This window comes from Lepisosteus platostomus, chromosome 8 (genome assembly GCF_059453375.1).
Source record: "Lepisosteus platostomus isolate fLepPlt1 chromosome 8, fLepPlt1.hap1, whole genome shotgun sequence".
In the NCBI taxonomy this organism is placed as follows: domain Eukaryota; kingdom Metazoa; phylum Chordata; class Actinopteri; order Semionotiformes; family Lepisosteidae; genus Lepisosteus; species Lepisosteus platostomus.
In genome coordinates, this window is record NC_142618.1 from 15,973,649 (window position 1) to 15,993,750 (window position 20,102).

The window sequence follows — 20,102 nt, forward strand, 5'->3', positions numbered from 1 at the left end:
CACATCCCCTACACAACCGAGCAGCAGACTGAGGTCATGTTACTCGGCACCTACAGTAGATAAGGCCAGTTCAGTCACCCAAGCTGTGGAGGGCACTGTGCTTGAATTTCAATCTACATTGAAGCGGTGTATTATTAGGAGGTCATGATTGGTAAGGACCAATTGGAAATTTGGCCAGGACACCGGGGTTACACCCCTACTCTTTTCGAGACGCACCCTGAGAATTTTAATGACCACAGAGAGTCAGGACCTCGGTTTTACGTCTCATCCGAAGGATGGCGCCTGTTTACAGTATAGTGTCCCCGTCACTATACTGGGGCATTAGGACCCACATGGACCGCAGTGTGAGCACCCCCTACTGGCCCCACTAACACCTCTTCCAGCAGCAACCTTAGTTTTTCCCAGGAGGTCTCTCATCCAGGTACTGACCAGGCTCACACCTGCTTAGCTTCAGTGGGTTGCCAATTGTGAGTTGCAGGGTGATATGGCTGCTGGCCATAATGTTGTCTTCGATTGTAGCAGAAAAGCTGGTCAGAACATTTGTTCTGGCTTTTACTGAATTAGTGGCAGTGTCTGCTCCACTTTCTAATGTCCATGTATCTTCTGCTGCATCTCTGACCTCTTGATTTTCTTACAGGCTTATTTCGTACTTCAGTACTATCCTTATAACTGTTTTTTTTGTTGTTGTTTTTTGCAATTTTACAACAAGTGTAGTGCTTTGAGATACAACTTTTAAAGGTGCTATATAAACTAAAGTCTGTTGCTGTTCTGTTGTTTTTGTCATGAACACCCCAGATCTTTTTGTGTGTAGCTTCCAGGAGGTCGGAGATACACATGCATGTGTGTGCGCATTATGTTTGTTCTTAGTAAATGTTCTGTTACAAGCAACTTCTATCCTCTGGTTCTACCCCCTGAGAGCTCCGTGTCTCTGAGGCTGTTACAGGCATGTCATGTCCCCTCTTTTATCCTGCCCAGAGACAGACATTCCGTGTTCCTGCAGCCAAAGTAGAGACTGGATTGTCCCCAATGTTTGATTTCCCGTAATACTGGAAGAGAGGTCTTATCAGAAATGCTGCGGAATGAAATCTCTCATCGGGCACAGAGGTCAGACAGCAGTCTGCCCCCTCCTCACCTGGACTTAGAGATCGTAATTTGCTTTGAGTCTTTTTTTGAGTTTTGTTTCTTGTGACTGGGGACAAGGCGTCCCCTTGCTGGCCATAGCGTGACGATTGTCCCGAGCTGACATATCTCGTGTAAAACAGAAGAAAATGACTGGTACCTGTGAGACCCTGAAACCACCATCTTGATCTGGGGAGTCCTACACTATTCACGTGTTGATTCCAATTCTCCAGACTATCACCATTTTGTAGCCCTCAACGCTGCAAGGATACTCCTGAACACAGGTGTAGAGAGCCGAAGAGAATCACTTGTAAGATCAGACCTGGCAACACACAACACTAAGACACGAAACACTGAAATTATTCTGTTGTCCTCCTCCAGCATCTCCAATCACTGCTTAAGGACTCCTGGCCAAACAAGAAGATGCAGCAGATACCTGGTTTTGCGTTGTTCCTCTCAGGTAGGCTCAGGTCTGCTGAAACATGGAATCATCTGTTTGTCTTCTGATTTGTACCCACCTGATGTGAATCAAGCATTGTATCCAAACCCCAGAATAGACATTCCACAGACTGCCAGTAAGCGTGCAATGTAGCATTTGAAACATACAGTAAACTTACAAGAGAATAGGTGTGCACCCAGTAGACAGAGCTAGCTTGTTTAATTCTAATTGTAAAAGATAATTAATCTTTTAAAAATGTTTGATGAATTAGAATGACATTAAAGTAGATTATTCTGACTCCACCAGTGTTACAGCTGACACAAGGAGGAACTGCTGAAGACAGCACATCTCTCACTACAACTATTACATCACATCCAACTGCAGCTTCAACAGAATCACCAGCTAAAACTACTGAACCTCCAACTACTTCTACTGAATTTACAACTAGTGCTGCAGTGCCTACACCCACTGCAGCATCTCCAACTACAAATACTCCAGCATCTCCATCTACAACTTCCACAGCATCTCATTCTCCAACTACTGAAGAACCTACAACTACAACTACTGCAGCATCTCCATCTACAACTACTGAAGCACCTACAACTACAACTTCCACAGCATCTCCATCTGCAACTACTGAAGCACCTACAACTACGACTACTGCAGCATCTCCATCTACAACTACTGAAGCACCTACAACTACAACTTCCACAGCATCTCCATCTACAACTACTGAAGCACCTACAACTACAACTTCCACAGCATCTCCATCTACAACTACTGAAGCACCTACAACTACGACTACTGCAGCATCTCCATCTACAACTACTGAAGCACCTACAACTACAACTTCCACAGCATCTCCATCTACAACTACTGAAGCACCTACAACTACAACTACTGCAGCATCTCCATCTACAACTACTGAAGCACCTACAACTACAACTTCCACAGCATCACCATCTACAACTACTGAAGCACCTACAACTACAACTTCCACAGCATCACCATCTACAACTACTGAAGCACCTACAACTACAACTTCCACAGCATCACCATCTACAACTACTGAAGCACCTACAACTACGACTACTGCAACATCTCCAACTATAGCTTCCACAACATTTCCAACTACAACTACTGCAACATCTCCAACTACAACTTCCAAAGCATCTCCATCTACAACTACTGAAGCACCTACAACTACAACTTCCACTGCATCTCCAACTACTGAAGCACCTACAACTACAACTTCCACTGCATCTCCAACTACTGAAGCACCTACAACTACAACTTCCACAGCATCTCTATCTACAACTACTGAAGCACCTACAACTAGAACTACTGCAGCATCTCACACTATAGCTTCCACAACATTTCCAACTACAACTACTGCAGCATCTCCAACTACAACTACTGAAGCACCTACAACTACAACTACTGCAGCATCTCCAACTATAGCTTCCATAACATCTCCAACTACAACTACTGAAGCATCTCCATCTACAACTTCCACAGCATCTCCATCTACAACTACTGAAGCACCTACAACTACGACTACTGCAGCATCTCCATCTACAACTACTGAAGCACCTCCATCTACAACTACTAAAGCACCTACAACTACAACTTCCACAGCATCTCCATCTACAACTACTGAAGCACCTACAACTACAACTTCCACAGCACCTCCATCTACAACTACTGAAGCACCTACAACTACAACTACTGCAGCATCTCCATCTACAACTACTGAAGCACCTACAACTACAACTACTGGAGCATCTCCATCTACAACTACTGAAGCACCTACAACTACAACTACTACAGCATCTCCACCTACAACTACTGAAGCACCTACAACTACAACTACTGCAGCATCTCCATCTACAACTACTGAAGCACCTACAACTACAACTACTGCAGCATCTCCATCTACAACTACTGAAGCACCTACAACTACAACTTCCACTGCATCTCCAACTACTGAAGCACCTACAACTACAACTACTGCAGCATCTCCATCTACAACTACTGAAGCACCTACAACTACAACTACTGCAGCATCTCCATCTACAACTACTGAAGCACCTACAACTACAACTACAACTTCCACAGCATCTCCACCTACAACTGCTGACGCACCTACAACTACAACTACTGGAGCATCTCCATCTACAACTACTGAAGCACCTACAACTACAACTACTACAGCATCTCCACCTACAACTACTGAAGCACCTACAACTACAACTACTGCAGCATCTCCATCTACAACTACTGAAGCACCTACAACTACAACTACTGCAGCATCTCCATCTACAACTACTGAAGCACCTACAACTACAACTTCCACTGCATCTCCAACTACTGAAGCACCTACAACTACAACTACTGCAGCATCTCCATCTACAACTACTGAAGCACCTACAACTACAACTACTGCAGCATCTCCATCTACAACTACTGAAGCACCTACAACTACAACTACAACTTCCACAGCATCTCCATCTACATCTACTGAAGCACCTACAACTACAACTTCCACAGCACCTCCATCTACAACTACTGAAGCACCTACAACTACAACTACTGCAGCATCTCCATCTACAACTACTGAAGCACCTACAACTACAACTACTGCAGCATCTCCATCTACAACTACTGAAGCACCTACAACTACAACTACTGCAGCATCTCCATCTACAACTACTGAAGCACCTACAACTACAACTTCCACTGCATCTCCAACTACTGAAGCACCTACAACTACAACTACTGCAGCATCTCCATCTACAACTACTGAAGCACCTACAACTACAACTACTGCAGCATCTCCATCTACAACTACTGAAACACCTACAACTACAACTACAACTTCCACAGCATCTCTATCTACAACTACTGAAGCACCTACAACTAGAACTACTGCAGCATCTCACACTATAGCTTCCACAACATTTCCAACTACAACAACTGCAGCATCTCCAACTACAACTACTGAAGCACCTACAACTACAACTACTGCAGCATCTCCAACTATAGCTTCCACAACATCTCCAACTACAACTACTGAAGCATCTCCATCTACAACTTCCACAGCATCTCCATCTACAACTACTGAAGCACCTACAACTACGACTACTGCAGCACCTCCATCTACAACTACTGAAGCACCTACAACTACAACTTCCACAGCATCACCATCTACAACTACTAAAGCACCTACAACTACAACTTCCACAGCATCTCCATCTACAACTACTGAAGCACCTACAACTACAACTTCCACAGCACCTCCATCTACAACTACTGAAGCACCTACAACTACAACTACTGCAGCATCTCCATCTACAACTACTGAAGCACCTACAACTACAACTACTGGAGCATCTCCATCTACAACTACTGAAGCACCTACAACTACAACTACTACAGCATCTCCACCTACAACTACTGAAGCACCTACAACTACAACTACTGCAGCATCTCCATCTACAACTACTGAAGCACCTACAACTACAACTACTGGAGCATCTCCATCTACAACTACTGAAGCACCTACAACTACAACTACTACAGCATCTCCACCTACAACTACTGAAGCACCTACAACTACAACTACTGCAGCATCTCCATCTACAACTACTGAAGCACCTACAACTACAACTACAACTTCCACAGCATCTCCACCTACAACTGCTGAAGCACCTACAACTACAACTACTGCAGCATCTCCATCTACAACTACTGAAGCACCTACAACTACAACTACTGGAGCATCTCCATCTACAACTACTGAAGCACCTACAACTACAACTACTGCAGCATCTCCAACTATAGCTTCCACAACATCTCCAACTACAACTACTGAAGCATCTCCATCTACAACTTCCACAGCATCTCCATCTACAACTACTGAAGCACCTACAACTACGACTACTGCAGCACCTCCATCTACAACTACTGAAGCACCTACAACTACAACTTCCACAGCATCACCATCTACAACTACTGAAGCACCTACAACTACAACTACAACTTCCACAGCATCTCCACCTACAACTGCTGAAGCACCTACAACTACAACTACTGCAGCATCTCCATCTACAACTACTGAAGCACCTACAACTACAACTACTGGAGCATCTCCATCTACAACTACTGAAGCACCTACAACTACAACTACTGCAGCATCTCCAACTATAGCTTCCACAACATCTCCAACTACAACTACTGAAGCATCTCCATCTACAACTTCCACAGCATCTCCATCTACAACTACTGAAGCACCTACAACTACGACTACTGCAGCACCTCCATCTACAACTACTGAAGCACCTACAACTACAACTACTACAGCATCTCCACCTACAACTACTGAAGCACCTACAACTACAACTACTGCAGCATCTCCATCTACAACTACTGAAGCACCTACAACTACAACTACTGCAGCATCTCCATCTACAACTACTGAAGCACCTACAACTACAACTTCCACTGCATCTCCAACTACTGAAGCACCTACAACTACAACTACTGCAGCATCTCCATCTACAACTACTGAAGCACCTACAACTACAACTACTGCAGCATCTCCATCTACAACTACTGAAGCACCTACAACTACAACTACAACTTCCACAGCATCTCCACCTACAACTGCTGACGCACCTACAACTACAACTACTGGAGCATCTCCATCTACAACTACTGAAGCACCTACAACTACAACTACTACAGCATCTCCACCTACAACTACTGAAGCACCTACAACTACAACTACTGCAGCATCTCCATCTACAACTACTGAAGCACCTACAACTACAACTACTGCAGCATCTCCATCTACAACTACTGAAGCACCTACAACTACAACTTCCACTGCATCTCCAACTACTGAAGCACCTACAACTACAACTACTGCAGCATCTCCATCTACAACTACTGAAGCACCTACAACTACAACTACTGCAGCATCTCCATCTACAACTACTGAAGCACCTACAACTACAACTACAACTTCCACAGCATCTCCATCTACATCTACTGAAGCACCTACAACTACAACTTCCACAGCACCTCCATCTACAACTACTGAAGCACCTACAACTACAACTACTGCAGCATCTCCATCTACAACTACTGAAGCACCTACAACTACAACTACTGCAGCATCTCCATCTACAACTACTGAAGCACCTACAACTACAACTACTGCAGCATCTCCATCTACAACTACTGAAGCACCTACAACTACAACTTCCACTGCATCTCCAACTACTGAAGCACCTACAACTACAACTACTGCAGCATCTCCATCTACAACTACTGAAGCACCTACAACTACAACTACTGCAGCATCTCCATCTACAACTACTGAAACACCTACAACTACAACTACAACTTCCACAGCATCTCTATCTACAACTACTGAAGCACCTACAACTAGAACTACTGCAGCATCTCACACTATAGCTTCCACAACATTTCCAACTACAACAACTGCAGCATCTCCAACTACAACTACTGAAGCACCTACAACTACAACTACTGCAGCATCTCCAACTATAGCTTCCACAACATCTCCAACTACAACTACTGAAGCATCTCCATCTACAACTTCCACAGCATCTCCATCTACAACTACTGAAGCACCTACAACTACGACTACTGCAGCACCTCCATCTACAACTACTGAAGCACCTACAACTACAACTTCCACAGCATCACCATCTACAACTACTAAAGCACCTACAACTACAACTTCCACAGCATCTCCATCTACAACTACTGAAGCACCTACAACTACAACTTCCACAGCACCTCCATCTACAACTACTGAAGCACCTACAACTACAACTACTGCAGCATCTCCATCTACAACTACTGAAGCACCTACAACTACAACTACTGGAGCATCTCCATCTACAACTACTGAAGCACCTACAACTACAACTACTACAGCATCTCCACCTACAACTACTGAAGCACCTACAACTACAACTACTGCAGCATCTCCATCTACAACTACTGAAGCACCTACAACTACAACTACTGGAGCATCTCCATCTACAACTACTGAAGCACCTACAACTACAACTACTACAGCATCTCCACCTACAACTACTGAAGCACCTACAACTACAACTACTGCAGCATCTCCATCTACAACTACTGAAGCACCTACAACTACAACTACAACTTCCACAGCATCTCCACCTACAACTGCTGAAGCACCTACAACTACAACTACTGCAGCATCTCCATCTACAACTACTGAAGCACCTACAACTACAACTACTGGAGCATCTCCATCTACAACTACTGAAGCACCTACAACTACGACTACTGCAGCACCTCCATCTACAACTACTGAAGCACCTACAACTACAACTTCCACAGCATCACCATCTACAACTACTAAAGCACCTACAACTACAACTTCCACAGCATCTCCATCTACAACTACTGAAGCACCTACAACTACAACTTCCACAGCACCTCCATCTACAACTACTGAAGCACCTACAACTACAACTACTGCAGCATCTCCATCTACAACTACTGAAGCACCTACAACTACAACTACTGGAGCATCTCCATCTACAACTACTGAAGCACCTACAACTACAACTACTACAGCATCTCCACCTACAACTACTGAAGCACCTACAACTACAACTACTGCAGCATCTCCATCTACAACTACTGAAGCACCTACAACTACAACTACTGGAGCATCTCCATCTACAACTACTGAAGCACCTACAACTACAACTACTACAGCATCTCCACCTACAACTACTGAAGCACCTACAACTACAACTACTGCAGCATCTCCATCTACAACTACTGAAGCACCTACAACTACAACTACAACTTCCACAGCATCTCCACCTACAACTGCTGAAGCACCTACAACTACAACTACTGCAGCATCTCCATCTACAACTACTGAAGCACCTACAACTACGACTACTGCAGCATCTCCATCTACAACTACTGAAGCACCTACAACTACAACTTCCACAGCATCTCCACCTACAACTGCTGAAGCACCTACAACTACGACTACTGCAACATCTCCATCCACAACTGCTGAAGCACCTACAACTACAACTACTGCAACATCTCCATCTACAACTACTGAAGCACCTACAACTACAACTTCCACAGCATCTCCATCTACAACTACTGATTCACCTACAACTACAACTTCCACAGCATCTCCATCTGCAACTACTGAAGCACCTACAACTACAACTACTGCAGCATCTCCACCTACAACTACTGAAGCACCTACAACTACAACTACTGCAGCATCTCCATCTACAACTACTGAAGCACCTACAACTACGACTACTACAGCATCTCCACCTACAACTACTGAAGCACCTACAACTACGACTACTGCAGCATCTCCATCTACAACTACTGAAGCACCTACAACTACAACTTCCACAGCATCTCCACCTACAACTACTGAAGCACCTACAACTACAACTACTGCAGCATCTCCATCTACAACTACTGAAGCACCTACAACTACAACTACTGCAGCATCTCCACCTACAACTACTGAAGCACCTACAACTACGACTACTACAGCCTCTCCATCTACAACTACTGAAGCACCTACAACTACAACTACTACAGCATCTCCATCTAAAACTACTGAACCACCTACAACTACAACTTCCACAGCATCTCCATCTACAACTACTGAAGCACCTACAACTACAACTTCCACAGCATCTCCATCTACAACTACTGAAGCACCTACAACTACAACTACTACAGCATCTCCACCTACAACTACTGAAGCACCTACAACTACAACTACTGCAGCATCTCCATCTACAACTACTGAAGCACCTACAACTACAACTACAACTTCCACAGCATCTCCACCTACAACTGCTGAAGCACCTACAACTACAACTACTGCAGCATCTCCATCTACAACTACTGAAGCACCTACAACTACAACTACTGCAACATCTCCATCTACAACTACTGAAGCACCTACAACTACAACTTCCACAGCATCTCCATCTACAACTACTGATTCACCTACAACTACAACTTCCACAGCATCTCCATCTGCAACTACTGAAGCACCTACAACTACAACTACTGCAGCATCTCCACCTACAACTACTGAAGCACCTACAACTACAACTACTGCAGCATCTCCATCTACAACTACTGAAGCACCTACAACTACGACTACTACAGCATCTCCACCTACAACTACTGAAGCACCTACAACTACGACTACTGCAGCATCTCCATCTACAACTACTGAAGCACCTACAACTACAACTTCCACAGCATCTCCACCTACAACTACTGAAGCACCTACAACTACAACTACTGCAGCATCTCCATCTACAACTACTGAAGCACCTACAACTACAACTACTGCAGCATCTCCACCTACAACTACTGAAGCACCTACAACTACGACTACTACAGCCTCTCCATCTACAACTACTGAAGCACCTACAACTACAACTACTACAGCATCTCCATCTAAAACTACTGAACCACCTACAACTACAACTTCCACAGCATCTCCATCTACAACTACTGAAGCACCTACAACTACAACTTCCACAGCATCTCCATCTACAACTACTGAAGCACCTACAACTACGACTACTACAGCCTCTCCATCTAAAACTACTGAAGCACCTACAACTACAACTTCCACAGCCTCTCCATCTAAAACTACTGAACCACCTACAACTACGACTTCCACAGCATCTCCATCTACAACTACTGAAGCACCTACAACTACAACTACTGCAGCATCTCCACCTACAACTACTGAAGCACCTACAACTACAACTTCCACAGCATCTCCATCTAAAACTACTGAACCACCTACAACTACAACTTCCACAGCATCTCCATCTACAACTACTGAAGCACCTACAACTACAACTTCCACAGCATCTCCATCTAAAACTACTGAACCACCTACAACTACAACTTCCACAGCATCTCCATCTACAACTACTGAAGCACCTACAACTACAACTTCCACAGCATCACCATCTACAACTACTGAAGCACCTACAACTACAACTTCCACAGCATCACCATCTACAACTACTGAAGCACCTACAACTACGACTACTGCAACATCTCCATCTACAACTACTGAAGCACCTACAACTACAACTACTGCAGCATCTCCATCTACAACTACTGAAGCACCTACAACTACAACTTCCACAGCATCACCATCTACAACTACTGAAGCACCTACAACTACAACTACTGCAGCATCTCCACCTACAACTACTGAAGCACCTACAACTACAACTACTGCAGCATCTCCATCTACAACTACTGAAGCACCTACAACTACGACTACTGCAGCATCTCCATCTACAACTACTGAAGCACCTACAACTACAACTTCCACTGCATCTCCAACTACTGAAGCACCTACAACTACAACTTCCACAGCATCACCATCTACAACTACTGAAGCACCTACAACTACAACTACTGCAGCATCTCCACCTACAACTACTGCAGCACCTACAACTACAACTACTGCAGCATCTCCATCTACAACTACTGAAGCACCTACAACTACAACTACTGCAGCATCTCCACCTACAACTACTGCAGCACCTACAACTACAACTACTGCAGCATCTCCACCTACAACTACTGAAGCACCTACAACTACAACTTCCACAGCATCTCCATCTACAACTACTGAAGCACCTACAACTACAACTTCCACAGCATCTCCATCTACAACTACTGAAGCACCTACAACTACAACTACTGCAGCATCTCCACCTACAACTACTGAAGCACCTACAACTACAACTACTGCAGCATCTCTAACTATAGCTTCCACAACATCTCCAAATACAACTACTGCAGCATCTCCATCTACAACTTCTAAAGCACCTACAACTACAACTACTGCAGCATCTCTAACTATAGCTTCCACAACATCTCCAAATACAACTACTGCAGCATCTCCAACAACAACTTCCACACCATCTCCAACTACAACTTCCACAGCATCTCCACCTACAACTACTGAAGCACCTACAACTACAACTACTGCAGCATCTCCATCTACAACTACTGAAGCACCTCCATCTACAACTACTGCAGCATCTCCATCTACAACTACTGAAGCACCTACAACTACAACTTCCACAGCATCTCCATCTACAACTACTGAAGCACCTACAACTACAACTACTGCAGCATCTCCACCTACAACTACTGAAGCACCTACAACTACAACTACTGCAGCATCTCCACCTACAACTACTGAAGCACCTACAACTACAACTACTGCAGCATCTCCATCTACAACTACTGAAGCACCTACAACTACGACTACTGCAGCATCTCCATCTACAACTACTGAAGCACCTACAACAACAACTTCCACAGCATCTCCATCTACAACTACTGATTCACCTACAACTACAACTTCCACACCATCTCCATCTGCAACTACTGAAGCACCTACAACTACAACTACTGCAGCATCTCCACCTACAACTACTGAAGCACCTACAACTACAACTACTGCAGCATCTCCATCTACAACTACTGAAGCACCTACAACTACGACTACTACAGCATCTCCACCTACAACTACTGAAGCACCTACAACTACGACTACTGCAGCATCTCCATCTACAACTACTGAAGCACCTACAACTACAACTTCCACAGCATCTCCACCTACAACTACTGAAGCACCTACAACTACAACTACTGCAGCATCTCCATCTACAACTACTGAAGCACCTACAACTACAACTACTGCAGCATCTCCACCTACAACTACTGAAGCACCTACAACTACGACTACTACAGCCTCTCCATCTAAAACTACTGAACCACCTACAACTACAACTTCCACAGCATCTCCATCTACAACTACTGAAGCACCTACAACTACAACTTCCACAGCATCTCCATCTACAACTACTGAAGCACCTACAACTACGACTACTACAGCCTCTCCATCTAAAACTACTGAAGCACCTACAACTACAACTTCCACAGCCTCTCCATCTAAAACTACTGAACCACCTACAACTACGACTTCCACAGCATCTCCATCTACAACTACTGAAGCACCTACAACTACAACTACTGCAGCATCTCCACCTACAACTACTGAAGCACCTACAACTACAACTACTGCAGCATCTCCACCTACAACTACTGAAGCACCTACAACTACAACTACTGCAGCATCTCCATCTACAACTACTGAAGCACCTACAACTACGACTACTGCAGCATCTCCATCTACAACTACTGAAGCACCTACAACAACAACTTCCACAGCATCTCCATCTACAACTACTGATTCACCTACAACTACAACTTCCACACCATCTCCATCTGCAACTACTGAAGCACCTACAACTACAACTACTGCAGCATCTCCACCTACAACTACTGAAGCACCTACAACTACAACTACTGCAGCATCTCCATCTACAACTACTGAAGCACCTACAACTACGACTACTACAGCATCTCCACCTACAACTACTGAAGCACCTACAACTACGACTACTGCAGCATCTCCATCTACAACTACTGAAGCACCTACAACTACAACTTCCACAGCATCTCCACCTACAACTACTGAAGCACCTACAACTACAACTACTGCAGCATCTCCATCTACAACTACTGAAGCACCTACAACTACAACTACTGCAGCATCTCCACCTACAACTACTGAAGCACCTACAACTACGACTACTACAGCCTCTCCATCTACAACTACTGAAGCACCTACAACTACAACTACTACAGCATCTCCATCTAAAACTACTGAACCACCTACAACTACAACTTCCACAGCATCTCCATCTACAACTACTGAAGCACCTACAACTACAACTTCCACAGCATCTCCATCTACAACTACTGAAGCACCTACAACTACGACTACTACAGCCTCTCCATCTAAAACTACTGAAGCACCTACAACTACAACTTCCACAGCCTCTCCATCTAAAACTACTGAACCACCTACAACTACGACTTCCACAGCATCTCCATCTACAACTACTGAAGCACCTACAACTACAACTACTGCAGCATCTCCACCTACAACTACTGAAGCACCTACAACTACAACTTCCACAGCATCTCCATCTAAAACTACTGAACCACCTACAACTACAACTTCCACAGCATCTCCATCTACAACTACTGAAGCACCTACAATTACAACTTCCACAGCATCTCCATCTAAAACTACTGAACCACCTACAACTACAACTTCCACAGCATCTCCATCTACAACTACTGAAGCACCTACAACTACAACTTCCACAGCATCACCATCTACAACTACTGAAGCACCTACAACTACAACTTCCACAGCATCACCATCTACAACTACTGAAGCACCTACAACTACGACTACTGCAACATCTCCATCTACAACTACTGAAGCACCTACAACTACAACTACTGCAGCATCTCCATCTACAACTACTGAAGCACCTACAACTACAACTTCCACAGCATCACCATCTACAACTACTGAAGCACCTACAACTACAACTACTGCAGCATCTCCACCTACAACTACTGAAGCACCTACAACTACAACTACTGCAGCATCTCCATCTACAACTACTGAAGCACCTACAACTACAACTTCCACTGCATCTCCAACTACTGAAGCACCTACAACTACAACTTCCACAGCATCACCATCTACAACTACTGCAGCATCTCCACCTACAACTACTGCAGCACCTACAACTACAACTACTGCAGCATCTCCATCTACAACTACTGAAGCACCTACAACTACAACTACTGCAGCATCTCCACGTACAACTACTGCAGCACCTACAACTACAACTACTGCAGCATCTCCACCTACAACTACTGAAGCACCTACAACTACAACTACTGGAGCATCTCCATCTACAACTACTGAAGCACCTACAACTACAACTTCCACAGCATCTCCATCTACAACTACTGAAGCACCTACAACTACAACTTCCACAGCATCTCCATCTACAACTACTGAAGCACCTACAACTACAACTACTGCAGCATCTCCACCTACAACTACTGAAGCACCTACAACTACAACTACTGCAGCATCTCTAACTATAGCTTCCACAACATCTCCAAATACAACTACTGCAGCATCTCCATCTACAACTTCTAAAGCACCTACAACTACAACTACTGCAGCATCTCTAACTATAGCTTCCACAACATCTCCAAATACAACTACTGCAGCATCTCCAACTACAACTTCCACAGCATCTCCACCTACAACTACTGAAGCACCTACAACTACAACTACTGCAGCATCTCCATCTACAACTACTGAAGCACCTCCATCTACAACTACTGCAGCATCTCCATCTACAACTACTGAAGCACCTACAACTACAACTTCCACAGCATCTCCATCTACAACTACTGAAGCACCTACAACTACGACTACTGCAACATCTCCATCTACAACTACTGAAGCACCTACAACTACAACTACTGCAGCATCTCCACCTACAACTACTGAAGCACCTACAACTACAACTACTGCAGCATCTCCATCTACAACTACTGAAGCACCTACAACTACGACTACTGCAGCATCTCCATCTACAACTACTGAAGCACCTACAACTACAACTACTAGAGCATCTCCATCTACAACTACTGAAGCACCTACAACTACGACTACTGCAGCATCTCCATCTACAACTACTGAAGCACCTACAACTACGACTACTGCAGCATCTCCAACTATAGCTTCCACAACATCTCCAAATACAACTACTGCAGCATCTCCAACTACAACTTCCACAGCACCTCCACCTACAACTACTGAAGCACCTACAACTACAACTACTGCAGCATCTCCATCTACAGCTACTGAAGCACCTACAACTACAAGTTCCACAGCATCTCCACCTACAACTACTGAAGCACCTACAACTACAACTACTGCAGCATCTCCATCTACAACTACTGAAGCACCTACAATTACGACTACTACAGCATCTCCATCTGCAACTACTGAAGCACCTACAACTACAACTTCCACAGCATCACCATCTACAACTACTGAAGCACCTACAACTACAACTACTGCAGCATCTCCATCTACAACTTCTAAAGCACCTACAACTACAACTACTGCACCATCTCCAACTACAACTACTGCAGCATCTCCAACTACAACTTCCACAGCATCTCCATCTACAACTACTGAAGCACCTACAACTACAACTACTGCAGCATCTCCATCTACAACTACTGAAGCACCTACAACTACAACTACTGCAACATCTCCATCTACAACTACTGAAGCACCTACAACTACAACTACTGCAGCATCTCCAACTATAGTTTCCACAACATCTCCAACTACAACTACTGCAGCATCTCCAAGTAAAACTACTAAAATTCCTACAACTACAACTACTGCAGCATCTCCATCCACAACTACTGAAGCACCTACAACTACAACTACTGCAGCATCTCTAACTAAATTTTCTATAGCATCTCCAACTGCACTTTCCAGACCATCTCCAACCATCTGTGCAGCTTCCACAGCATCTGCATCTACAACTACTGTAGCATCTCTAACTACAAGTACTGCTGCATCTAAAACTGTGAGTACCACAGTTCCTACAACTACCCCTTCCGCTGAACCTACAACTATGAGCACCACGGTCCTTCCAAGTATAACTACTGCAGCACCTACATCTACAACTATTGAAGCACCAACAACTACAACTTCCACAGCATCTCCAACTAAAACTACTAAAATTCCTACAACTATAACTACTGCAGCATCTCCAACTGTGACCACCACAGTTCCTACAACTACAAGCACCATGTTTCTTCCATCTACAGCTACTGCAGTATTTCCAACTGAAGCGCCTAAAACTACAACTTCCACAGGATCTCCATCTACAACTACTGCAACATCCTCAGCTAAATCTTCCACAGCATCTCCAACTAAAACTTCCACAGCATCTCCAGCTCCAACTACTGCAGTGTCTGCAACTACAACAGTGAGCACAACAACTCCTTCAACTACAGATACTGCAACAACTACATCTTTGAGCACCACAGCTCCTTCATTTAAAACTACTGCTGGACCTAAAATTGTGAGCACCACAGCACCTCCAACATCATCGTCCACAGTATCACCAACCACTTCTTCCATGGCATTTCCAAGTACAACTACAAGAGAATCACCAACTTATTCCACAACATTTTCAACTACTGCAGCATCTCCAACTACTACTCCTGCATCATCTACAAACGTGATCACCACAGCTCTTCCACATACAACTACCACTGCACCTACAACCTTGATCACCACAGCTCCTTCAACTTCAGCATCTGCAATGCTGAGCACCACAGATACAACTACAGCTACAACTACTGCTACACCCACAATTGTGATCACCACAGCTCCTCCAACTACAACATCTGCTACACCTGCTTCTCCGACTACAACTACTGCTGTCTCTACAGCTCTGAGCACCACAGTCCCTTCAACTATAACTTCTGCAAAAAACACAACTCTAAGCACCTCATCCTCTCCAACTACAACTACGGGAATGTCTTCAACTCTGAGCATCTCATCTCCTCTAAATGCAGCTACTGCAGCCTCTACAGCTGTGTTCACCACAGCTCCTCCAGAGACACCCACTGCCACACCTAAAACTGAGAGAAACACAACTCCCCCAAATACAACTACTGCAGCACCTACAGCTTTCAATTCCACAGCACCACCAACTACTGTGTTAGCACCTACAACTCTGAGCACCAGAGCTCCACCAACTGCAACTACTGCAGCAGTAGCTACAATTGTATGTGCCACAGCTCCTTCAACTAAAGCTACAACAGGTTCTACAACTCAGATCACCACAGTCCCTCGAACTACTGCAGCACACACAACTGTGAGCAGCAAAGTTTCTCCAACACCTACTGCTGTGAACACCATCGTTCCTCCAACTACAGTTACTGCTGTACTTACAACTATGAGCATCATTGTTCCTACAACTACACCTTCTACTACAGGACTTCCCACTACTGTAGCCACATCTACACCAGTGACTACAACTCTTATTAAAACCTCAACAGAAGTAATTCCTCTTCAGTTTCGAATTTTCCTGGATTATAAGGATGGATTTTCCAATAAAAGCTCGACTGAATTCAAAGCCCTTGCCCAAGCTGCAGAGAGAGAGGTAAATTCCTATGTGCTTCAAAGAGTTTAAAAATGCAAGTTTCCATCTTGCTTTCTCACTTTTTGTTTCTTTTTTGTTTTGTTTCTTTTGTTTCTTCCAGATCAATTGGATTTTCTTAAAGAAGTATCCTCATTCTTACAAGAGTGCCACGATAATACAGCTGAGGTACAGTGATCTGTGTGTGTGCTTCTTTCAGTGCAGTCACAAGCATAATGGTTATTTCTGATTGCCCGTAGTAAATACTTTCAATCACTGTCTAGCACACAGAATAAGATCATTACACTGGTTAGAAAAACAAAGGCACCTTTCAGCCCTTCAGAAGCTTTTGAAAGACTATACATCCTGAAACAGCAAAAGCCTCACCTCTGCAGGATTTATTCCATAAACCTCTGGCTCTGAGTTCATCTTCAGAGTTGTGACTCGTCTTCTCCATCTTTCTTGAATGAGTGTTCTCTTAGACTGTACGCTTCAGGATTTTAAATACCCATAACAAGAGCAAGAAGAGTTTATTCTAATTACAAATGAAAACATTAACTTTCATTTAGAATTCTCCTGTTACTACTTTAATAATAATAATAATAATAATAATAATAATAATAATAATAATAATAATGTATACATCTACCGATGTTTTAATTAGTCCATAATTGTATTGACTATTGCTGTTGGCCAGGAATCAATGTCATCAGATGGAATCCAGATTTAATCAGGCCTTATGACCTTTATCCATGATGCCCTACAGCTGGCAGATCAGCAGTGATAGCTAGTCAGTGCTCATCTCCTCCTGGCCTCCAGTTTCACTCCTGTCTGCTGTTCCAGAGCCAGCGTGAGGCCTCTCCCAACCTTCGAACTGCTGTCTTTCTGTCCCTCCCAGTCAGTCCAACAGCTGTCAGCATTCTCCACACAGAAGGTGCAGGGAATCCTCTGTACCTAACCTCCACCGGGAACACCCACGTCTGCCACCCTCTGCAGTCTTGTACCAGATCTTCATGTTTGGCACCCTTCCTCTCAAAGGCCTCCTCACATCCTTGCTCCCATGGTACAGTCAGCTCGACGAGGAGGATCTTCCTGGCCTCTGCGGACCACATTACCACATCTGGCCTTAGGGATTTGTACAATATTGAGAAACTGCAGTCTTCCTCCAAGGACCACTCTCTTGTCCCACCATGGAGCTTTATGGAAGACAGAATCTTTGGTTTTCCCTGGCTTGTCAGTGTCTCACCATCCCTGACAAATACAACTGTATTTAAAGGTCCAAGCATGAGCTTGCCATTCCTTCTGTCTCTCTTTCTCCAGGATGTCTACCAGTGTCATCAAGACCTTGTCATGGCGCCATCTTGTACAGTGCCTTGCGAAAGTATTCGGCCCCCTTGAACTTTTCAACCTTTTGCCACATTTCAGGCTTCAAACATAAAGATATAAATTTTTTATTTTATGTGAAGAATCACCAACAAGTGGGACACAATTGTGAAGTGGAACGAAATCTATTGGAGTTTTGAAACTTTTTTAACTAATAAAAAAATGAAAAGTGGGGCGTGCAAAATTATTCGGCCCCCCTGCATTAATACTTTGTAGAGCCACCTTTTGCTGCGATTACAGCTGCAAGTCGCTTGGGGTATGTCTCTATCAGTTTTGCACATCGAGAGACTGAAATTCTTGCCCATTCTTCCTTGCAAAACAGCTCGAGCTCAGTGAGGTTGGATGGAGAGCGTTTGTGAACAGCAGTTTTCAGCTCTTTCCACAGATTCTCGATTGGATTCAGGTCTGGACTTTGACTTGGCCATTCAAACACCTGGATACGTTTATTTGTGAACCATTCCTTTGTAGATTTTGCTGTATGTTTGGGATCATTGTCTTGTTGGAAGATAAATCTCCGTCCCAGTTTCAGGTCTTTTGCAAACTCCAACAGGTTTTCATCCAGAATGGTCCTGTATTTGGCTGCATCCATCTTCCCCTCAATTTTAACCATCTTCCCTGTCCCTGCTGAAGAAAAGCAGGCCCAAACCATGATGCTGCCACCACCATGTTTGACAGTGGGGATGGTGTGTTGAGGGTGATGAGCTGTGTTGCTTTTACGCCAAACATATCGTTTTGCATTGTGGCCAAAAAGTTCGATTGTGGTTTCATCTGACCAGAGCACCTTCTTCCACATGTTTGGGGTGTCTCCCAGGTGGCTTGTGGCAAACTTTAGACGAGACTTTTTATGGATATCTTTGAGAAATGGCTTTCTTCTTGCCACTCTTCCATAAAGGCCAGATTTGTGCAGTGTAAGA

At 44.1% G+C, this 20,102-nt stretch overlaps 1 protein-coding gene across 1 annotated transcript; it reads left to right on the top strand.

The window, feature by feature from the left end:
* Positions 1-1,542: 1,542 nt before the first annotated feature.
* On the top strand, positions 1,543-18,504 carry LOC148656770 (uncharacterized). Its single transcript, XM_088644403.1, has 8 exons — positions 1,543-1,579; positions 3,149-4,337; positions 4,602-5,919; positions 6,535-6,833; positions 7,146-9,801; positions 10,606-11,331; positions 11,587-14,685; positions 14,983-18,504. Exons 1-8 carry the CDS (start codon positions 1,543-1,545, stop codon positions 17,857-17,859), a joined length of 12,201 nt encoding a protein of 4,066 aa, XP_088500529.1. The 3' UTR covers positions 17,860-18,504.
* Positions 18,505-20,102: the final 1,598 nt, after the last annotated feature.

What these genes read in the sequence shown, in the direction of transcription:
- LOC148656770 (XM_088644403.1), top strand. Translation starts at nt 1,543, where the DNA reads ATGCAGCAGATACCTGGTTTTGCGTTGTTCCTCTCAG. An exon ending in GCACCTACAACTACAACTAC is followed by an intron (nt 4,338 to 4,601) that starts TGCAGCATCTCC and finishes ATCTCCAACTAT; the next exon opens with AGCTTCCACAACATCTCCAA. An exon ending in CTCCACCTACAACTACTGAA is followed by an intron (nt 14,686 to 14,982) that starts GCACCTACAACT and finishes GCAGCATCTCCA; the next exon opens with TCTACAACTACTGAAGCACC.